The 19,553-nt window shown below is 45.9% G+C and overlaps 1 protein-coding gene across 1 annotated transcript in view; it reads left to right on the top strand.

Annotated features, from left to right (window-relative positions):
- The window catches only part of AAMP (angio associated migratory cell protein), a 98,210-nt gene that overhangs the window by 15,531 nt on the left and 63,126 nt on the right, over positions 1–19,553 (top strand). The window contains exon 2 of the mRNA XM_069227090.1: positions 10,440–10,595. Coding sequence (XP_069083191.1) covers positions 10,440–10,595 — 156 coding nt within the window. The remainder of the gene's footprint in view (positions 1–10,439; positions 10,596–19,553) is intronic.

Genomic DNA, 19,553 nt, shown 5'->3' with positions numbered 1-19,553 from the left:
ACCATCCCTCGTTGGGACCTTTATCACAGTTTTGTGAGCATTTCCTATGACCTTTAGTGAAGTTAACCAGATTCCCCCTCTAGATATTGCAGTCTGTTTTGCCGAATTTTGCGACCTCAAAATAAATTGCTGGCCCAACAAGCGAAAATTGCGGTATTTTTGAAATGGGCTTTGTCACAAAAATGCCATGGCCCTTATGTGAGGCCAGGAAACCAGTACTGCACAGCATGTCAGAGCTGGGAAAACCTATGTTTGGTGACAAAGAGGCAGCGCACCTTTTTAAAGCTGCAATCTGTCACCACCCCGCCGTCACGCTTCCCAGGATAATATACATTGTACTGTTACTTTAGCCTCCTCTACAAATCTACAGGCTTTACCCGGACATCCCTGCCAGTATGTGCAGCCACGGGGAGTTCATGTCTGCTTTTGCCCAGGTTGTTGAATGCAGAGGAGGCTAAAGAAACCGCTCCCTCCTGAACCATGTATGTCACACTGCTCAGTGTGTGCGATGGTGGTGCGGGGGGAAGCAGTGGAGTGAGAATAGCCTCAGAAAGTGGGTGCCATAGGGATTGGGGGTGGGGTAAGAAGGAGGGGAGGGGACTAGCGGGAGGGGAGACAGCAGGGAGTGGTCGGAGGCTTCTGATGGAGGTGACACTTAGAAAGACTGCCTGGGCTGGGGGTGAGCAAAGGATGAGTGCCAGAGAGAAGTGGCCAGGAGACTGCCAAAGGAGGCTGGGGCATTAACATACCTGCTTAGTCCTGGTCTCCTGCAGCCTTTTGCTCCTGGTTGTATCTGTACAGGAGGCGCACGCTGGAAATTGAAGACGCCATGCAGCTAGCAGTGGGTAAGAAGAAAACACCTCTTTCCTGACCAGCCTCATTTTGTTGGATTGCAGGATTTTGTGTATTTCAGAGATTCATACCCCATTCTTCTCAGATGTGTAGTAGTTCGTGTGTGCCTCCTTAGTGCTAGGATTGGATGACCCATTATCCTAGAGACATACACATTCTGACTTAGTTTGAGCTCCAAGAGGCTTTCTGTGGTTTGCCACCATTCTCTTGAGCTGTATGTTTTAGTTTCTCATGGTTCCTCTCAAAACAAAGGTTGCCGACTGGCAAAATGAATTGTTATTCGTAACAACAGGTTTTCCTACTTTACAACTTTGTTTAGAGATGCTTGGCCCAGTATCATCTTCTGGAACTCTTTGGAGCTCTTGCATCGTGAATGTTTTTGAATGCCAGTGAGACTTGTGTGAGGTCACTTTATAGGACAGCATCCAGTGTAGGCTCTAGGATCTTGCATAGTTCCTTGCTGTGACAGGAATTTGTGAGAAACCTAGCATGTGCACCGGCGAACAACAAAACTGCACGTTGTGACTGATCTTGGCAAATTGACTGCTCAAGAGTGGTACCCTGTTTCAAAGTCATATTGCTGCATTTGGATACAGTAAAGCAGCATAGGCTTCATGTAGGACTTAAGACACAGTTACTCAAACACACTTCATGTGCCCAACTAACCCCTTTGGCACTAGGAGCTGAAACGGTACTACGGTAAAAATTGCAGCTCCACCTCATACAGAAAAGAAAAGCTGTTAAGAGTGGTTCATAATGTCTATTACATTATTAATAATGTTTTTGCTTTTAATTTTAACAAAATTGTATTACAACAACATGAAGTCCCTGATGTTTTATCACAATGAATACTGAGGGGTTGACACACTGCACATGATCTGCAGAGCAGGTTCCCCAGGCCCTGTCAAAGTGCTATGTTTTTTGTTCAGTTTTGCTGAAGAATCCACAAAGGAGCATGATGCTAGTGCTTATAAGATGAAGGACAGCACTTGAAATTGTTTTGATTTTTAGCACTAGGTCTTATGTCTCTGAACCAAGAAGTAGAAAAGCGACTGTCCTAACCCACTGGAGAGCAGCATTAGAAGGCAGAGGAAAGTCCCAAGCAGGCCCTGCCGCTGATGTACTGTGGTCTTAGTGTGCAAAGTCAGAGGTCATGCTCTGTCCTCCAGCCTTGATTTTACTGTTGATTGTATGGTGCTTTGTTTCTCAGATGCTGTGGCAGTGAGATGTCCCCTGTGATCCTGAGATGCTTAATTCTTGAAGTGTGGGTTTCCTCGACTTCAGTTAGGTTGCTCAGATTGCTGAGTCCTGAGCTGAGGGTAAAACCATGATCAAGCAAGCAAGCACTGCCAAAGAAAAAAGGCTGTCAGCCATTGCCAGTCTTTGCTAATGCTTGATATATTGTTGAATTTGAATTGCTGTCTTTGTAGCAGAGACGTATAGTGTTCAAATATTTGAGCTGGTGCAACAGTGGTTTTGGCTAAAGGAAGGCACTTGTTCCAAACCTTGGATGATTACAGTTAACAATCCTGGTTTTTATGGATCAAATCTGTTTATTGATTTTCAATTATAAAACATCGCATATGCACCACATCTCGTTTTGCCAATAGGCTCATAGGTAGCTTACTCCATGCGAAACAGTAGGAAAGAAAAGCAAAAAATATTGAATACAAAATACAACTATGTTTCCCCACGGCTGGCTGATAGTGCAAGAATCAAACACTCTCAGGCTCCTTTACAATGTAGTCCTGGTCCTATATGTACATCTCCTTAAAAGTTCACACCCCTCCACTCAAGTCAAATTCAGAACCCTCAAATAGGTTGGGCATGTCAGTTCTGAAAACTCCCCGGATAGAATACGCAAGTATGGTTGCCAAAGTTCTTTAAAATCCCCGCTCCGCTGCTGAGAAGTCAGGATGAGCTTTTCCATAGCGAGGATAAACCAGAGCTTGTGTAGCCATGAAACCGTTGTCGGGATCTGTTCAGTCCCCCACACGAATAGCAACAGTTGTATTGCAGCAGTTAAAGCTAAAGCCATCTGCCGTCCCTTCAATGATTTCAGTGGAAAAGTGAGACCCTTGGGAAGGGCCAGCAAGATGTACGCAGGGAATCTAGGGATCTGAGTGTCCAAAGCCATGTCAACAGAGTCTATTATGTTCTTCCAGTACCGGTGTAGTTTGGGACAGTGCCATAATAAATGCACAAGCGACCCCTCTCCCCCACACCCCCTCCAGCAAAGACTAGATTTATCATGATCCCAAGCATGGATCCTTGTTGGGTTGTAATACCAGGAGGTGACCACTTTATAGGCTGTCTCTGTACCTGCTGCATTATAAGCTGTGTGGTGCGCCCTATAAAAAACACTCTCCCACTCGTCATCCGATAACTCTCTCTCTAGCTCCTTCTCCCATCTCAATTGACCCTTAGTCTTGGGCAGGCGGGCCTCCCCTTGCAAGAGGGCATAGAGTTCAGAAACCACGCGCTTATCGCCCTTTTTCATGAGAATCCATTTTTCAAACGGTGTTAACGGCCTTATAAATGTCCTATTGGCTGGGAGCAGGGCCCAATGTCGAATTTGATAGTACATCATCCTCGGTTAGGCCATATGTCTCCCTCAGCTGGTCAAAGGGGATAACCCCCTGCTCGTTGAATAAATATCCCACCCTTTTACAGCCCCCCTCATACCATCAACGCAATGCTTCAGACTGTAGGCCCGGACCAAAATCAGGGTTCGCACCCAAGGGAGTCATTGGGGACGGAAAGGTCGTCAAGCTCACTCTGCCGGCCACCCGATCCCATACCCTCATCGAAACCTCTGTGACCGGGGATATATACAACCCCCGCGCTCTGTGACGACGCCTAAGCCAGGGTTCCTTCCATATGTGAGAGCCAGCCACTGCCTGATCCATGAAGCACCAATGCTTCTCAGAAGCCGGGCGGCTCCATTCCAGAAGGAAACGCAATTGTGAAGCTTGGAAGTAACGAAGGAGGCAAGGGACCGCTAGCCCACCCTCCCGCTTAGGACGATACAGCACCTGTCGCGGTAACAGCGCCGCCTTCCCCTCCCATATAAATCTTAGAATCGCCGTTTGGAGGGTCGCTATCGTTCGCGACGGGGGCTCCAGCGGAAGCGCCTGAAACAAATACAATATACGTGGTAGGATGGTCATCTTCACTGCCGACACCCTGCCCAGCCAGGACTATTTGAGCCTCCCCCATGTCTCTAAGTCGTGCTGAACCTCCTGGGTTAGTTTCGCGTAGTTCAGTGACGCCGTGCGGGCGACTGTGGAGCCCAGCTCGATTCCCCAGATTCGGAAGCCCAGAGGAAGACCATATAAAATGGAATCGGGCCTTCAGGTCCCTTTCATGCTCAGCACTGATAAACTTGCCCATAGCCAGCGATTTTAGCATGTTCATTCGGAACCCCGAGACCCGTCCAAATTCCTCTAAGACACCCATTAGCGCCGGCAATGAGGTCATAGGCTCCGCCAAGGTAAGGATGACGTCATCCGCATATAACGATATTAGATGCTCATCCCCCTCAAACTTCACACCCATGATCTGAGGGTTATCCCGAAGCTTCTGCGCCATAGGCTCCATATAGAGCGCGAACAGGAGGGGCGAAAGCGGACACCCCTGCCTGGTCCCCCTTTGGACTGCAAAGGGTAAAGAGAGCGTCCCATTAACTCGCACAGCCGCCCGAGGCGCCTGATAAATGCAGCGAATCCATGCCATGAAGCCCGGACCCAATCCGAAGCGCTCAAGCACCTTGAACAGGTACGGCCAGTAAACCATATCAAACGCCTTTTCAGCATCGATAGATAGGAAGAGCGCTTCCCTGCGAGAGCGTTCTGTTTTATCCAATAGATGGAGCAGTCTCTTGGTGTTATCGCTATACTGCCTGTGCGGTATAAATCCCGCCTGGTCAGGATCCACAAGCCCCGGCATATAATAGTAGAGACGGTGTGCCAAGATGCCAGTGAATAGTTTGGCATCAATATTCAGGAGGGAGATCGGCCAGTACGAGGCGCATTCCTCGGGGTCCTTCCCCCGTTTCGCGATAACCACGATAGTAGCATCTAACATGCTATGCGCGAGGGAGCCCGTTTGACTAAAGGAGTTAGAGTCACACTAGAACGGGTACAAGTTCCCCACAGAAGGATTTATAAAAAAGCGCAGAAAAAACATCGGGCCGGGTGACTTCCCGGTCTGCAGCCGTGCGATTGCAGATATAACCTCCTCTGCCCTTATAGGTTGGTCTAACGAAGTTGCCTCTTTTACAGTCAAGGGAGTAATTGCTATACCCTCTAAGGAGGATTCTGGAGTTGAGGTGCCGGGCTCCTCAGCCCTGTATAGGCCTCGATAAAATTCCGCAAAAGCCTCCGCTATTTGGTCGCTCCTATGTGCTTCTGCTCCCGAGGGGGAGCGGACCATTTTTATCATTGACGCTGCACCCTGCGCTCTCAACCTATGTTCCAGTAGCCTCCCGCACTTGTTACTTTCTGAATAATACTTTTGTTTAAGGCGGACTACCACGTACTCTGCCCTGTCCCAGTCCAGCCTCCTCAGCTGCTTCCTCAGTTTCTCGAGCTCTCGCCATATTCTAGGAGCGCCAGTACGCTTATGTGAGCGCTCCAACACCCTCACTCGCTGCTCTAGATTCTTCCTGAGTCGTCTCCTTGCCTTATTGTCCATAGAAGAAAGCGACATCACCTCGCCCCTCAACACAGCCTTCAGTGCCTCCCACAGCATTGCAATGCTTATTGTCCCATCATCATTAAAGCTAAGATAATCTGTTATTGCCCTTCAGATCGCCTCTAATGTTGCACCGTTCTGAAGCATTGAGTCTCTAAAGCGCCACCCCGGTGCGCCTACCCGCTCCATGTCCATATAAATCTCAACTGAAACTGGGGCATGATCCGACAGAGCCTGCGGCTCAATCGCTGAGTCTCTAACCCGGGGGAGAAGCTCCTGAGTTGCCAGAAAAAGGTCCAACCTAGCATACGTTTTAGTTGCTGATGAGTAAAAGGAATAGTCCCTCAACGAGGGGTGCGCACTCTTCCACACATCCACCAGGCCACACTCCCTCAGCCACTGCTGACCAGCATCCGACAAAGACCCCGTCTGCCCATACCGATGGCCTGAACGGTCCAGGTCCCCGTCCATCACCAAATTGAAATCACCCCCCAGAAGTACGGCTCCATCAGGGGATTGGAGCAGCGGAGTCAAAGCCTGTCGTAGGAAGGTTTCCTGTTGGGAGTTAAGCGAATATATAGGGAAGCGATCGTGAAAGAAAACCCCCCCAATCTAAGCCTCATGGCTAAAAGCCTCCCTGGAACCTCGTGCCATTGTGATATCACTTCCCCAGGGAATGAGCGTGAGAGAAGTATCGCCACCCCTGCATGCTTTGATGGTAGCAAAGACCAGAACTGCCTGGGGAACCACTTAGAGCGCATACGGTAGGTATCTTTGAAGACAAGGTGCGTCTCCTGCAGGAGACATATATGACTCCCGGATCTCTCTAAGGCAGACAGGATGGCTAGCCTCTTGGTGGGGTTATTGAGCCCCCTAACACTTAAGCTTATACATTTAATGGTCATAACCCATGCCGAGGGGTGCAAGCAAAAGAACAGGAGCACACCAGAGGACTCCCACCCCGCATAATGATCTAGACCACCTATAATGCCAGGCCCAGGGGTGCCTCTACAAAGAGCCAGAATCGCAGGGAAACCCAACAGCAAACAACTAATAAGCACAACAGGTGCATAGAACACAAAAGTCCTCGGTCGTCGATCTTCACGAGGTGAAGTCTCCTCGGGGCAATATATCCAACCATTTCAGGTAACCAGGTCCATCGCCCCCGCCGCCCCGACCCTCTTCAACGATCAGTATGTTGTTAGTAACGCGGCCAAAAGCAAACACGGGCACCCCCGAGTGTCCTTCCTAGGCTGAAGTTCCGGCGGCCACACTGTTCAAAGCGGATTCTCTCTCCGACCTCAGCTCCGAGGCCGTCGGACGCTGCAGCTTCCTTCTCTTCTCTTTTCTCCGCCAATGAGGAGGACCCCCCGACGGCAGGGTCGCTCCCTCACAAGCCTCCCGGCCTATATCCTCCAGGCCCAGGACATGGCTGGCCTCCAGGACGGACTTCACCTGCCGGAGCTGCTCCTCCCAGCGGAAGACCAAGCGGAACGGATGGCCCCAGGAATAGGACACATTGTGCGCTCTCAAATGATCCGTGATCGGTCTGAATTCTCTCCGCCCTGCAAGGTCTGCACAGATAGATCGTGGAATAGCTGGAGTTCATGCCCTCGAAAGGTTACGTGCTGAAGATTGCGGGCCCGCTGTAGAATCTTTTCTTTAAGAACAAAGTTATAGAGGCAGGCTAGGATGTCCGGGGGGCGGTCTCCGGGGCCCCCAGCACGCCCAACCCGGTGGACCCGATCCAGAACCACCTCCTGTGTCTCGTCCGGGCCCAGCAAGGAGCGAAACAGGTCCACCACTTGGTCTCCAGTGTCCTCCTTTTCCGCACCAACCGGGACCCCTCTAATACGAATGTTTTTGTCGCCTCGAGCGGTTTTCCAAGTCCTCGACCGCCATCTGGAGGAGGTCCTGCTGCTCTCGGAGGCGGACTACCTCCTGTTGCAGTCCTGCCACCTCTTCACCACGAGGGATCTCACTATCTTCTAGCTGCGATACACGTTCACCCAAGGAGGAAACCTCTCCTCGCAGCTCCTTCACCTCCTGTGAGATGTCCCTACGCAGCTCTTGGATATCGGCCCGAAGTGAGTCAAACAAGGCGGTCAAAAAGCCCTTCGTAACGGGGGAGCTCTCCTCCGAGTCTGTCTCCGCCCGACCCTCCGGGGCCCTCGTCCTCCGCCGTAGTCCCAGATGTCAGGCGCGTCCCGGCAAGCATGTCCCTCACTGAGCGCTCACGTTTGGATTTTGCCGTCGCCATAGCGCACAGACCTGGTCAAGACTCTCCGGCTCAGTCCCGCAGGGCCTCCAGAGTCTCCGTCCGATGCCACTCAACAGCTGCCTCCCTGTCAGGGACCGCGCCTGGGTCCAGCAGCTAGGGGCCACCGCTCACGGAAATCCGCCACTGTTGCCTCTTCCACCGTGGGTGCGGGCCCGCACTTGTTTAAAAGTTAAATGATAGCGTGCAGTAGTATGGGGCCAGGCAGCAAGGCCCCTAACCTCTATCGGGGCCTCGCACTCTACTAGGCCCCACTCAGGTACGCCCAAGTGAAGAACACCGGCCTGCAGCCCCCAATCCAGAGGCAAATGTTGGAGCGCCCCTCTCCTCCAGGGCGCCCAGGTGTCTTGGGGCCAAAGCCCACGGCGCAATCCAGCCGTTCAGGGGCCCAGAGTGAGCCCCCAGGCCCCTTGGTCTCTCGGCACCGAGCTCCGAAGGGCCGCCGGGGGAGAGCCCGTCTCACGGCCCAGGCCGCCTCTCACATTGGTCCGCGGCCCCGCCCCAACTCCGGGGCCGAGCTCTGCTCTCCTGCGGATGCGGCACAGCCCCGACCAGGGCAGCCGCCGTGCAGCAGGGATCCACCGGGGGTGCTCTGCGACTCTGGGGGAGCCTCCAGGCATCCCCAAGGCGGGCCGCAAGGCGCTCTTGTGGATCAAGGCGGCGGAGCGCTGGCGGACCCGTCTTAGCTCTCCGCCATCTTGGACACGCCAATCCTGGTTTTTAAACAGATGCTTTGTAGCGTTTTATGCTTATAAGTTATGTATCACTGAATGCATGATTGGCCTATTCCATGCTGAAAGCACTCATTATAACATTTAAGTTTGTGGGGCATTGCGCAGATGGTGCTGCAGCTTGAAAACATGAAATCCTCTATCAGCCGCTTCTGACTGACATATGCAAGTTATATCAGTTAGTGCCCTTATACAGCTGCCTTTTTAAATCGCAGTATATCTGTTTGGATCCTGAATAGTCCTCTGTCAGCATTTCACTGGAGTGTTCATTGGAGTGCATATCTCCATATATCTATCCTGGAGTTCCCTAAAGGTCTGCAGGTCTGTCTTAGTTTACAGCAGTTGTGCTTTCTGAAAGGGCCTCCCCATCTACTTATGCTTATACTGTTATGGACTGCTTTGGATTGTACCCATATGCGTTCACAAAGTCCTACCTGGTCTGCATTAGATTAATCTCTCTGGAGTCACTTGGTCTCAGTGGTTTAAGGTTTATTCCTGCAGTGTTTACTCAATCTGAGGTGCTTTATACTCATTGGTGTCCTTGGGCCCTCATAATCTGCATTCATTTACACCCATTAGCGTTTCCTGGAGGCTTTCCTTGTCTGCATTGGTTCACACCCAATAACATGCCTGACACGTCACACAGTCTGTATTGTGTTGTGCTGTGTATATTCATATAGATCCAGGGCTCCAGTGGAGCAACCTAAACACTTTTGGAATCCAGCTTTATCCTTTGTTGAGTAAGTGAGCGAGTCCTGAGTTATTTTTGTTTCTGGAAAAGTTGGGCCTCCGTGTTCAAGCTATAGAGTAGTCATTTGTTTGATTCATTTTGGAGTGTCCCAATTGGTGGGTGGAGTCTTGTAGTTTTGTGGATTTGTTTGGTAAAGAGCTGATGAGGAGTTTAAAGTCCATAGGGCTTGAACTGGAGTCCAGTGCAGAAATGAGATTAATATTCTGTCAGTGTCTCCTCCTCAGGAAAGCTATTGTTGTGCCACATGAATGTTGTCAGATGTTTAGAGAGCACCACGTGTCTTCTGCATAGCAAATCCCTGGGATGTAAGGAAACTAAGTCTAAAACTAAATCTCGCAGGTGAATAGTGCGCAATCTGGAGTCCGGTGCAGATTAATTTTCTATCAGTGACTTTTCCTCGGAAAGACTATTGTTGTGCAACATGGATATTGTCAGATGTTTAGAGTGCACTACGTGTCTTCTACATAGCAAATCTTTGGGATGCAAGGGAATGAAGTCTAAAACGAAATCTCACTGTTTAACCTGTCTGTGCAATTTTCAACTACCAGTAGAAAAAAAGAGTAATACTCAATTTTATTTTATTTTTATAACTAGTATTGTACCATCATCTTCCTTTCCATTGTCCAGTTTTTCTGCAGTTTGCTTGGTAGGTTATGAAATAGGGAACAACTGACAGCTAAGTTACCACATAGTCAGGGGATCATGGTTGGAGTTTGTGCTGCACAGAGCCTGGTTGAAATATTTTTTGCACTGCCCTTACTAAAATCCTCTGGAAGAAAAGTGGATAATGTGTGATTTGAGTTAACCAGGCTTCTCATCATCATTACCTGGCGTGACATGTCTTCATTGTGACCCATACTTGGATATTTTAATTTTTGAGCCTATGTCATGGATGGCATATACAATGAATGTGGCATCTAGTGGTAAATTAAGAACACTTTTGAAGAACGATAGCTTCATAGTCTGAAACATTTCCTCTCCAGTATACCGCAGTATACCATTCAGTTTGGGCGATGCACTAAGTGGGAGTAACTTTGGATTTTTCCTTCCATTGCACTGACACATATGTATGGATAGAACAGACTTTTTTTTTTTTACAATTGTTCTCATTGTTTAGCACTTGTCTCCTCAGATGACCTGGCAAATGACATTGAGGATGTGGATTTTGAGGATGCAGCTGATGGAGCAGAGCTTGCTGACGATGAAGAGTGGGAGACCGAGGATGAAGGTGTGGAGGAAGGCATGGAGGCACAGGACGACAGCGAGGTCACTTTTTCCAAACACACAGGTACGAGCTGAGGTTAAACCAGATCTCACAGAGTAGTAACGGAGGTAGTTTCACAACTTTGAGTCCTGGCATTTTGTTTGTGCCAGGTTGACAAACTTCACAACTTGACAAAGTTGCAGGGCTGTCCACTTTGCACATCTCGGCCAGAAGACAATTAATTATACATCTAGTTTTCCCCACAGAGTCAGTTTACACTGTACGTGTTGTTATACACTTGCTTTGTGAAATGGCAACTTTTTGCTGAAAAATCCTAGTAAACAGTGTCTGATTGTAATAAAGATATGCTAAAAGACACTGTTTTAAATGATTACCTGTTTCTTTTTCTTGAAATGATGACATCAAAAATGTGTAAACTGGTATCGTGCCATCTTGAACCTAAAGCTTGTACCATGATTCTCATGACTACTTGATAAAGGCTTGTAACATTTTAAATAATGTGAATGATGTTTCGTTTCACTGCACAGTATAAAACTAAACTCGCCATAAATTTGAAACCGTTTGGCATGTGCCACAGTGCAAAAATGCATTACCAACTGAATCGTACAAGTCAGTTGGGCGATTTAGGTGTCTTTCTCTTATGTGTGTTAGGTTAAATAGCACCCTACATCACTGATAAGTTATCTTTAACGGTGTGTGAGAGCAGACTGAATCGGGCAAATGACCAAGAAAGATGGAAGGACAAGTTAGCAACAAGCTAGTTAGAGGGGAACAAAAAAGGAATAAGCGGGCTACAAGGAGATGATAGAGTGGCATTCATGGCAGTCTGATAAATATTTGTGGACTCATGCGTGTAGAGTGAACTGGGAAGAGAACTAGGAACTCTGCTCATCTCACAGAAGCCGAAACACCTAGAAAAGACAGACAGCGGGTTCCGGAAAGAACCCTTCAAGGGTTTTGCAGGCCTTGAAACATCATAAAAATCTTACTAGACCTGCAGGTCGACGAGAAACTTGAATAATCTATTCGACCTAACTGTAATGTACCTGATCCATAAACAGGTCTCAAATTGTGTGATCCTGGGCAAATATTTACTGTACAGAGTCACTTTTTTTCTTCATTCTGACATATGAGTGCACCTTAAATATGTGAGCTCAGCATTTCTGCTGTACAAAAAACTCTTTTGTTTGATTAAATAGACGGAATGTTTGCATGTATAATGATAATCTTGTCCACAGATAGGAGACACATGATCCATCACTTCCCTTTTAGTTTACTGATTTCATTGACTTCAGGGCTGGCAGTTTATGTAAAAACACTCACCTTTAATAAATATATTACTAAAGCATGATGGGGGAATACAATGTCATTTACAGACAGTACATTTCCAAGAAATGTTTAAAAACCTTCCTATTACCATGCAGCTTTACTGATAAAACTATATAATATAGTTTATTAACCATAATCTGTGAAAATTGGGTTTCAGGAAACATATTTATCCTTTGCACATCACCAATTATAGTGTTCTGATTTGTTTTCATCCTATTAAAATAATTTTTAATCACACAGAAGTACAAACCAAAAATGGTCTTTCACAACTACTGAAATATATTTTGAAATGTTTGTACAGTTGACTTAGTTATTTAAATGTTGTGTTAGGAAAAACCTGACACCCTAGAGCCTTTCATTTCACACCCCTAATGCAGCAGGTCAGAGAGCTGCCCTTACAGAATCCTGGAATTCTGTAGCAGAAGAAAGATTCATTGTAAGAAGACAAATGGACTTTTGACCTCTGTCTCCGAACACACAGCAAATGTGACAATATGACACGATTTAAAGGTGTCTTTATTGCTCCTTCGCTTTCTGACTGAACAGACGCTCGTGAGCCATGGCTCAGAGGCAGCTGCAGCACTCCAAACACTCTATTGTAGAAGCAGTGATGCTTGAACATATGATCGATTTAAGAGACTGGGCCCAGAATTAAAAGCGATCACATGTTCGTGCATCACTGCTTCTACAACAGTGTTGGGGTGGTGTAACTGGCCTCTGAGCCATGGCTCCAGAGCATTTTGGTATGTGAGCTGCAGTTCCTTCATTCCTGCTTCTGCGTTCTGGCCTGTATCCTTATAGTTGTTCTGCCAGTTTTTGGGAGCATGTGAGATGTACTCCGTACTCTGGCTCGACACTGCATATGCCTCTATCTTGTAGTGTACTAAGGCAGCAGCAGCACATCTTGGTATCCTTACCAACATCTGAGAAGGAAGGGGTTGCACCTCTCGCCTATACTCCTGGAGGAGGGGTCGTGAGGCCAGGAGGACTGAGGTGCCTCTGCCAGGTGGCTCACAGGGTTGGAAGGACTTTCAGATCAGAGCATGCCTGAGCTGGTGAGCTGAACTGATGATCATGTCTTATTGCAAAACTCACTGGGTTTATACTGTTTTGGGGTATTTATTACGCACCAAACCCTGATCGCAATGATGCTACTGAGTAATTACTGGAGCCCATACAGCCCACACAGGCACAAACAGTAGCCCAGCTGTTGTAACCGATCCTGGCCTTACCCATCCTTAAGTAAAAATTCTAGAGGACAAACGGTTTTCACCACCTTCTACTGGTCTGTGGGGCTAGGTACTCAGCCTTTTTTGTAACCACCCACATGAAGCTCTAGATGCAGTCTAAAACCCGTTTATGTGCACATTAGTGACAATGGTCTCTAGATTACCAGGTCCAATAAATTAAACCAAAATGAGCCTAGCACCGAAGGAAACAGCTTCTCTCGAAAAACTGGAGGTATCGATGGTGAAGAACTACCACCTTGCTATTAATCACAAACCATGGAAAACCACAGGTCTTCATAAGCAAGCTTTGACGTTCTAGTTGAAAAGACCCCATTAAACATGGAAGGAAGAGCCGAGGGAGAATTGATTAATGTAAATTGAAGACGATCCTCCATGGTGGTCTCTGATCTATTTGCAGACTTAAGGCCTCATTATGATTTTGACGATCCGACCGTCTGACCTCCAAAGCCACGGGGATGAGGCTGCCTTCAAGCCGGTGGCCTAACCCAATCGTATTACAATGTTTCCACTGGGTGACTGGTGGAAACGTTGTATTATGTTTCCGCTGGGCTGTGCGGTTGCATTGGCCTCGGCTCCCTTCATGCTGTTGCACACCAGCACCCTTGAAATGCGCACAGACAGTGAACATTCCAAGGGGGCTGGTAGGTGGGCCCCTGCACTGCCCATGACATGGTTGTGGGCAGTACAGGGCCCCCCTGTGGCCCCAGCACTGGCTTTCCGACAGCCTTTCCATGGCGGTGCAACAGCCATAGAAAGACTGGCAGAAAGTGAAGTCATGATCAACACAGCAGTGCTGCCATGGGCACCCGGCGTGGCTGACGATGACTTTGTCTGCCGCCACCCCATCGGGATTCATAATCACGGCGGTGGTGGTGGTCTCCTGGCGGTCCAACCACCAGGATCGTAATCTGGCAGATGGACTGCCAGGAGTGCGGCGGTCCGACCTCCACTGCAAGTTTGGCGGTCTGAAGACTGCCAAAGTCGTAATGAGGCCCTTATTTACTTGTAGAAAACAAAGGATGCATTCCTTGCTGGACAAGAGGAGGAATGGGGATAAGTAGCCAGGGCATCTGGGCCCCATTGATCCCATATCAGACCATGCCAACATCTGATATTGTGCATCTGGTATTGCCCACCTTTACTGGAAATCCTCCCCTCCCTCCGCCCCGCTGAACCCTTAAGACTAATACACTTACATACAGTCCACGGAGAGAGACCATGTGCCTGAATATTTCTGGATATTGGACTGAAATCTCTTATAGCCTCTCAGAAGTCCAGACGTGTCCAACCACAGCTGTAACATTTCCTGCAATTCCCAAACCAAGTTGTTAATGCAACAGAATATAGGAGAGAGTAGACCAAGTAGGTCAACAGTCATGCGAGGTCAATACTTACAGGAGGTTGATGGCACTAGTTGAGCAACAAAAATCAAAGCTTGCTTATCACAAATTTACATTTATTTATCTGGCAACCAGTCGGTCCACATCAACCCTTCTGACCCAAACTAACTTCACAAAAAGGAATAAAGCGATATTAGATGGAAGCCAAACTATGTCAGGAATATGCTGACTACGTTAACATCAAAACAGAAGACCTGATATGAAGAGTAGTAAAGTTGGGCGGCTGCTCATTAAATTCCATGGTTCCTTATTTTCCTCTGAAGACAGTCCTGTCTGCATATAGAATTTTGAGTAAATGATAAAACAGTAGCAGGATTTACATCATTGAATTTTGTATTATCCTTGAGTGTAGTGAGACCACCCTGCCAGAGTTCCTGTAGCATAAAGAGGCAAAATAGAAAATACTATGAAGATTGTACATGGTTGTTCCACGCCTATCTACTAGTTCAAAATCACATTACTAATCTTTCTCCCCCCCCCCCACTCTCATGAATTACCTAATTTGTACGTTCTGCACTTTCTAGGCTGAAGATTTCTGAAACACAAATCTTTGCCAGCCACAAAAGTACAAATGTGCCACAGTCATGCAGTTAACTTCCCAACTCAGTTTGTTTCCACTTCAGACCTCTGGTTTCAAAAGACACTCTTATTCCACTTCTCTTCCAGGCTTTTTCTTTTTTCGTGTTTCTTTTTTAAGTTTACACCGTTTAATCCACCCTGTGTGATTTTTTTCTTTACATTTTAAGTTCTATGTTTGCACTACAGTTCGGAAGGCTGAAGTGTCCTTAGTGAAATAATACAGCCTCTTGCTAACATGTCCCTGAAGAACCTCATCCCACCCCCATATTAACTCCTGTCGATAGAAGCCCTTTCTTAAGGATAGCATAGTACATACTGTGTTGGGTTTGAGCTAAATTACTTGATGCTGTAGTCAGTTTCCATCTCGGTATACAGGGCACTTTCCAAAAGCATTAAAAATATATCACAGAGTAGAATGCTAAAGTGGCATAACAACAAGTGAAGGACGGTCATCATGCATATGGTGTGGAAAAGCAAATGGTAAGCCAGATGACGGTAAGTATTGTAAGAACTGATGAGAGTTAAACTTTCCTTGAACTGTTAAAGAGAAGGTGGTCTTAGAATTCCAGAAAGTTTGTTCTCTTGATAATGTTTATTTGTTGATTGAGAGAGCTTTTTTCCTAGCTCTTCCTTCCATTATGGCCACATTTCTAATGTCCATTGCAAGTGGCCATTGTTGCGCAGTGGTTGTAGTGTAGAGTCAGCCCTAGCAACAATTTCAAATTGAATGTATGCCGGAAGGAAAAGCTAGGGTTGCATCCTCCGGGTTGGAAGATGTTCTCAGATTTATTTTGGCCCTGGATGAGATTGGTGGGCGTATGGAATTTGCTATTAGCTCTTCTAGCCTCATGTCTGGCAGACATGAGAGGAGTGTGTTTGCCCTCTTTGTTAGGGGATTGTACCAAGGTCTAGGTTGTGGAGTATAAATTGGATGTAGCCATCCTTTTCTCTTCTCCTGGGACCATCCACAGCATGGGCCAAAGAGTGGAGAGGCAAACTTGCATGTAGGTGTCAGTGGGCTAGGAAGGTGGTAGGAGGAACAGCACTGAGCAAGCCATGGACGAGTAGCAAGATGCTCTAATGTTGAAAGACCTCGGCTTACAAGGTCCAGTTGGCCTCTTCCTTCAATACCAAAGCTACCAATCCCCACCCCGGCCTGAGGAGTATTCAAGACCCAGCAGTCTCACCACTGCTCACACCTCTTACACCTGCAGAATGCAGGATCCTGGTGGTACTAGATTAGGGATGGCAGATCCAGAGGTCCCCAACTTCACTGCTCACGAGGAGCTGCTAAGAACTTTGTCAATTTATTCAGAGCCTTTCCCTTTTCCCTAAAGATGCTGCCTTTTTGACTTTTTGCTGCTTATTTGGACTTAGAATAGTTCTTATTTCTGGCTGTGTACTCTGTAACCGAGCCTTCATGGCATATTTTGCATTATTTCAATAAAGCCTATTTTGAGATTTCTAAATAAAACCATGTAACTTTTCATTGCTCTAGGACACTTAATGCGCGGTCCCTGTCAGTACTTCTATTACTCTGCTAATTTGTTGGACCTGATGTTGAGTAGGCTAGTGACTCTTATCGCAAGGTGAAGAGTGCAGGAGCCGAGCTGCCAGAGGAAAAGTTTGGAGTGATCAAAATATTGGGGTGCAGTAAAATATTGAGGTTCATCTCCCACAATAATGGCAGCAGAGAATTTTTTTTGTAAGAGCACCTCCTCTTTGGTAGAGGTGCCCCAATGTTTTCCAGTGATTTCCAAGTCTTTAATACCTACTCCAAAGGAGAAAGGAGTTTATGGAACTCTGCCAAAAGTTCTGTGTGAGAGACTGCAGAGAAGTGACTTGTTGAGCGTTCCTGATTCATTTGGAGTGTAAATATAAATAGGGTAAATTGATTTGTGTATGTATTTGTGATGTATGTTGGAGTATGAGTTTGATAAATTAATTTCTTTATCCTTTGCGAGTTGTTTAGTTATGCTATTATCATTGTGGGTTCAGTTGGTGGGTTGATTACTGTTGTACTGATGTATTATTCATATTTGTAAACCAATTTGAAGATCATTTCGGTTTGCTGGTTCTGTTGGTTGAGTTTGGTTATCACATTTGTCAGGGTGCAAGATCTCGAGATATATTGGTTTTACTTGTTTGTAATTGTGGTATATAGAGCTCGGCGCCGGATATACTCTTAAAGTGATTCTTAAATATTGAATTTGGTTAATTGTAGCAGGAAATGTTGACTTGCGCAGGTGATTGACTACAATGCTGTTTAAATGAGGTATTTGATCACAGACGCATCCAGGTGTGCAAGTGAAGCTCATGATAAATTGGAAGAATTAACTGATAAATTAGAGGTTGACATCAGAAAGATAAAGAATGTGAAACAAAATTATTAAATTGATTTGATACATTATGACATTAATTAGATTGGTTTAATTACATTGAGAGCCCATACTTCAGATTTAATTGAGAACACAGGGGACTGGAGTGATTTGATGACGGGAACAGTTTTAGAGTTTCCTTTGAGAGGAGTGACTAGAGGGAACTTTGTGCATGTGTCATACACTCAAGCTCATTTGTATGCATTTACTAATAATTTTCTGAAGTTGAAAGAGAATACAGGAAAACAATATGAAGAGATGCATAAATTGAACACGATTCCCAGATGCTGTAGGTTGAGTTGAATTCGTTGTTTTATATTATGGTTCTTAGTGATTGTGGGCTGAGTGTAAGGGTGTTGTTGGATGTCCTACTCAAGAAGCGGCAAGGATTACTCCTAGTCATGCTCCTTCCAAAGAGGTAGCTACCAAATATAAGAATGTGAAACATCGAGATTCTGAAAAGTATATAAATTGGAATCAAATTTTGAGAACTTCATGAGAGCCGAATGAGTCAGTGCATACCTTTTATGAGAGCTAAGGCAGATTTTCAATAGATATAGTGCAGTTGAAGATCCATAAAGTGATGGGACCAGTGGATTTTGTCTGATTTTGTGAATGTTTGTGTGAATGGTTTAGTAATCACATTCAGCAGAATGCGATGTGTTTGTAAAGAGTATAGATGACATTTTGAAATTGGCAAAATGTAGTGGTGAATATCTTCAGATGAGACTGATCAGGATTAAGGAGAAGTTGATGATTGCTCAAACCAAACAATTGGAAAAAGGATGGGTGAGTCGCACATAGGCGGGTACTGTGAACAGCAGTTCTACTCCATGCTGGACACAAGAGTCCCCTTTTTGTACCCTAGTATTAAAACAAACACCTTGTGCTTGTCTGCCTCTCCTGCGGTTTATGTAAAAAAGGAATGACTTGAGGTACTCCTACTTTCACCATCCTTCTCCACAAGTAAGTCAACACTTTTGGCGTGATGTAAAAATTCAAATACAACAAAAATGTGAAATTCTTGACTCATATCTGTCTTTCACATTTAACTAATTTTCCTATCCTGTGAGTCTGTATTTGGAACAAAACAATGACATTTTTGATTCTTCCTTGCTTAAACTTCAAAGCAGAGCTTTTTCGCACAAGCCTCCTATTTCCCATCTTCAGATTACGTTTAAAGAATGTGCTTTTTGAGAAACACCTTCTTCTCACTGTACAGCCACATTGCTTTTCTCTCTTGCAAGTTCGCCGCAATTTATTTATACATTTGCTTTCACTTCATATTCAGTTATTCTCTGCTACTGGTCTTACTCATCTTCTTGGCTGTTGCTTGTACAATTTCTGTAATTTCTATGTTCGTATTGCTCCTCCTCTTGCCTTGTAGCTTCCTTTTATTCTTTGTTCCGAGTGTTCTATAGGTGCCTCTTTGGATAATCTATGTCCAAATGCAATAGACAGCTTTTGCATTTTGCAATTCTGAACAGTGAAACCTCATCATGCATTACAAAATGCATGACTCCTTTTATGTTAATCTTATCATTTCCAGTGTATTGTTTTTTTTTCCTCCTGCTTAGTAATTGCAGTTGTGAGTGTATACAGCTTCAATCAATATATGGTTAACTTACTACTATTGTAATGTATCTGGCTTCTCCAGCTTTACTCCTCCCTTTTACTGAATATCACAGGCAAGACATGAGGGACTCTCTTTGGCATGATGTAATGTTTTCCTTTTTCTGAAATTGTGCGATTTAACTCTCAATCTGTGCCCTCTTTAGCTATTTCCTCATGTAAATTATTCTTCCTCCATTTTCCCAAGCCCCTTCTCAACCTTGTTACCCATGTGCAGTGTTCTTTGCAGTATCCTATGTATCCTGTAGATTAGCTGTAAGACCTCTCTTGTCCAGTAAATGGTGACTATTTATATGCTGCTAAAGTCAACAAATGCATAAATAAGACCATTCCTGTTTACAAAGATGCGACCTGTACACTTTCCTGTATGTACTATGTTGACTACAATGATTTATTCAGTTTAAGGATATGAGAGCTTTTTCTGTTCCTTATTTCTAAAGTGCTTCAACTGAG

This window comes from Pleurodeles waltl, chromosome 3_2 (assembly GCF_031143425.1).
Source record: "Pleurodeles waltl isolate 20211129_DDA chromosome 3_2, aPleWal1.hap1.20221129, whole genome shotgun sequence".
NCBI classification, from domain to species: Eukaryota; Metazoa; Chordata; class Amphibia; order Caudata; family Salamandridae; genus Pleurodeles; species Pleurodeles waltl.
Note: the sequence above shows the minus strand (reverse complement) of the source record. Positions and strands in the feature narration are given on the sequence as shown.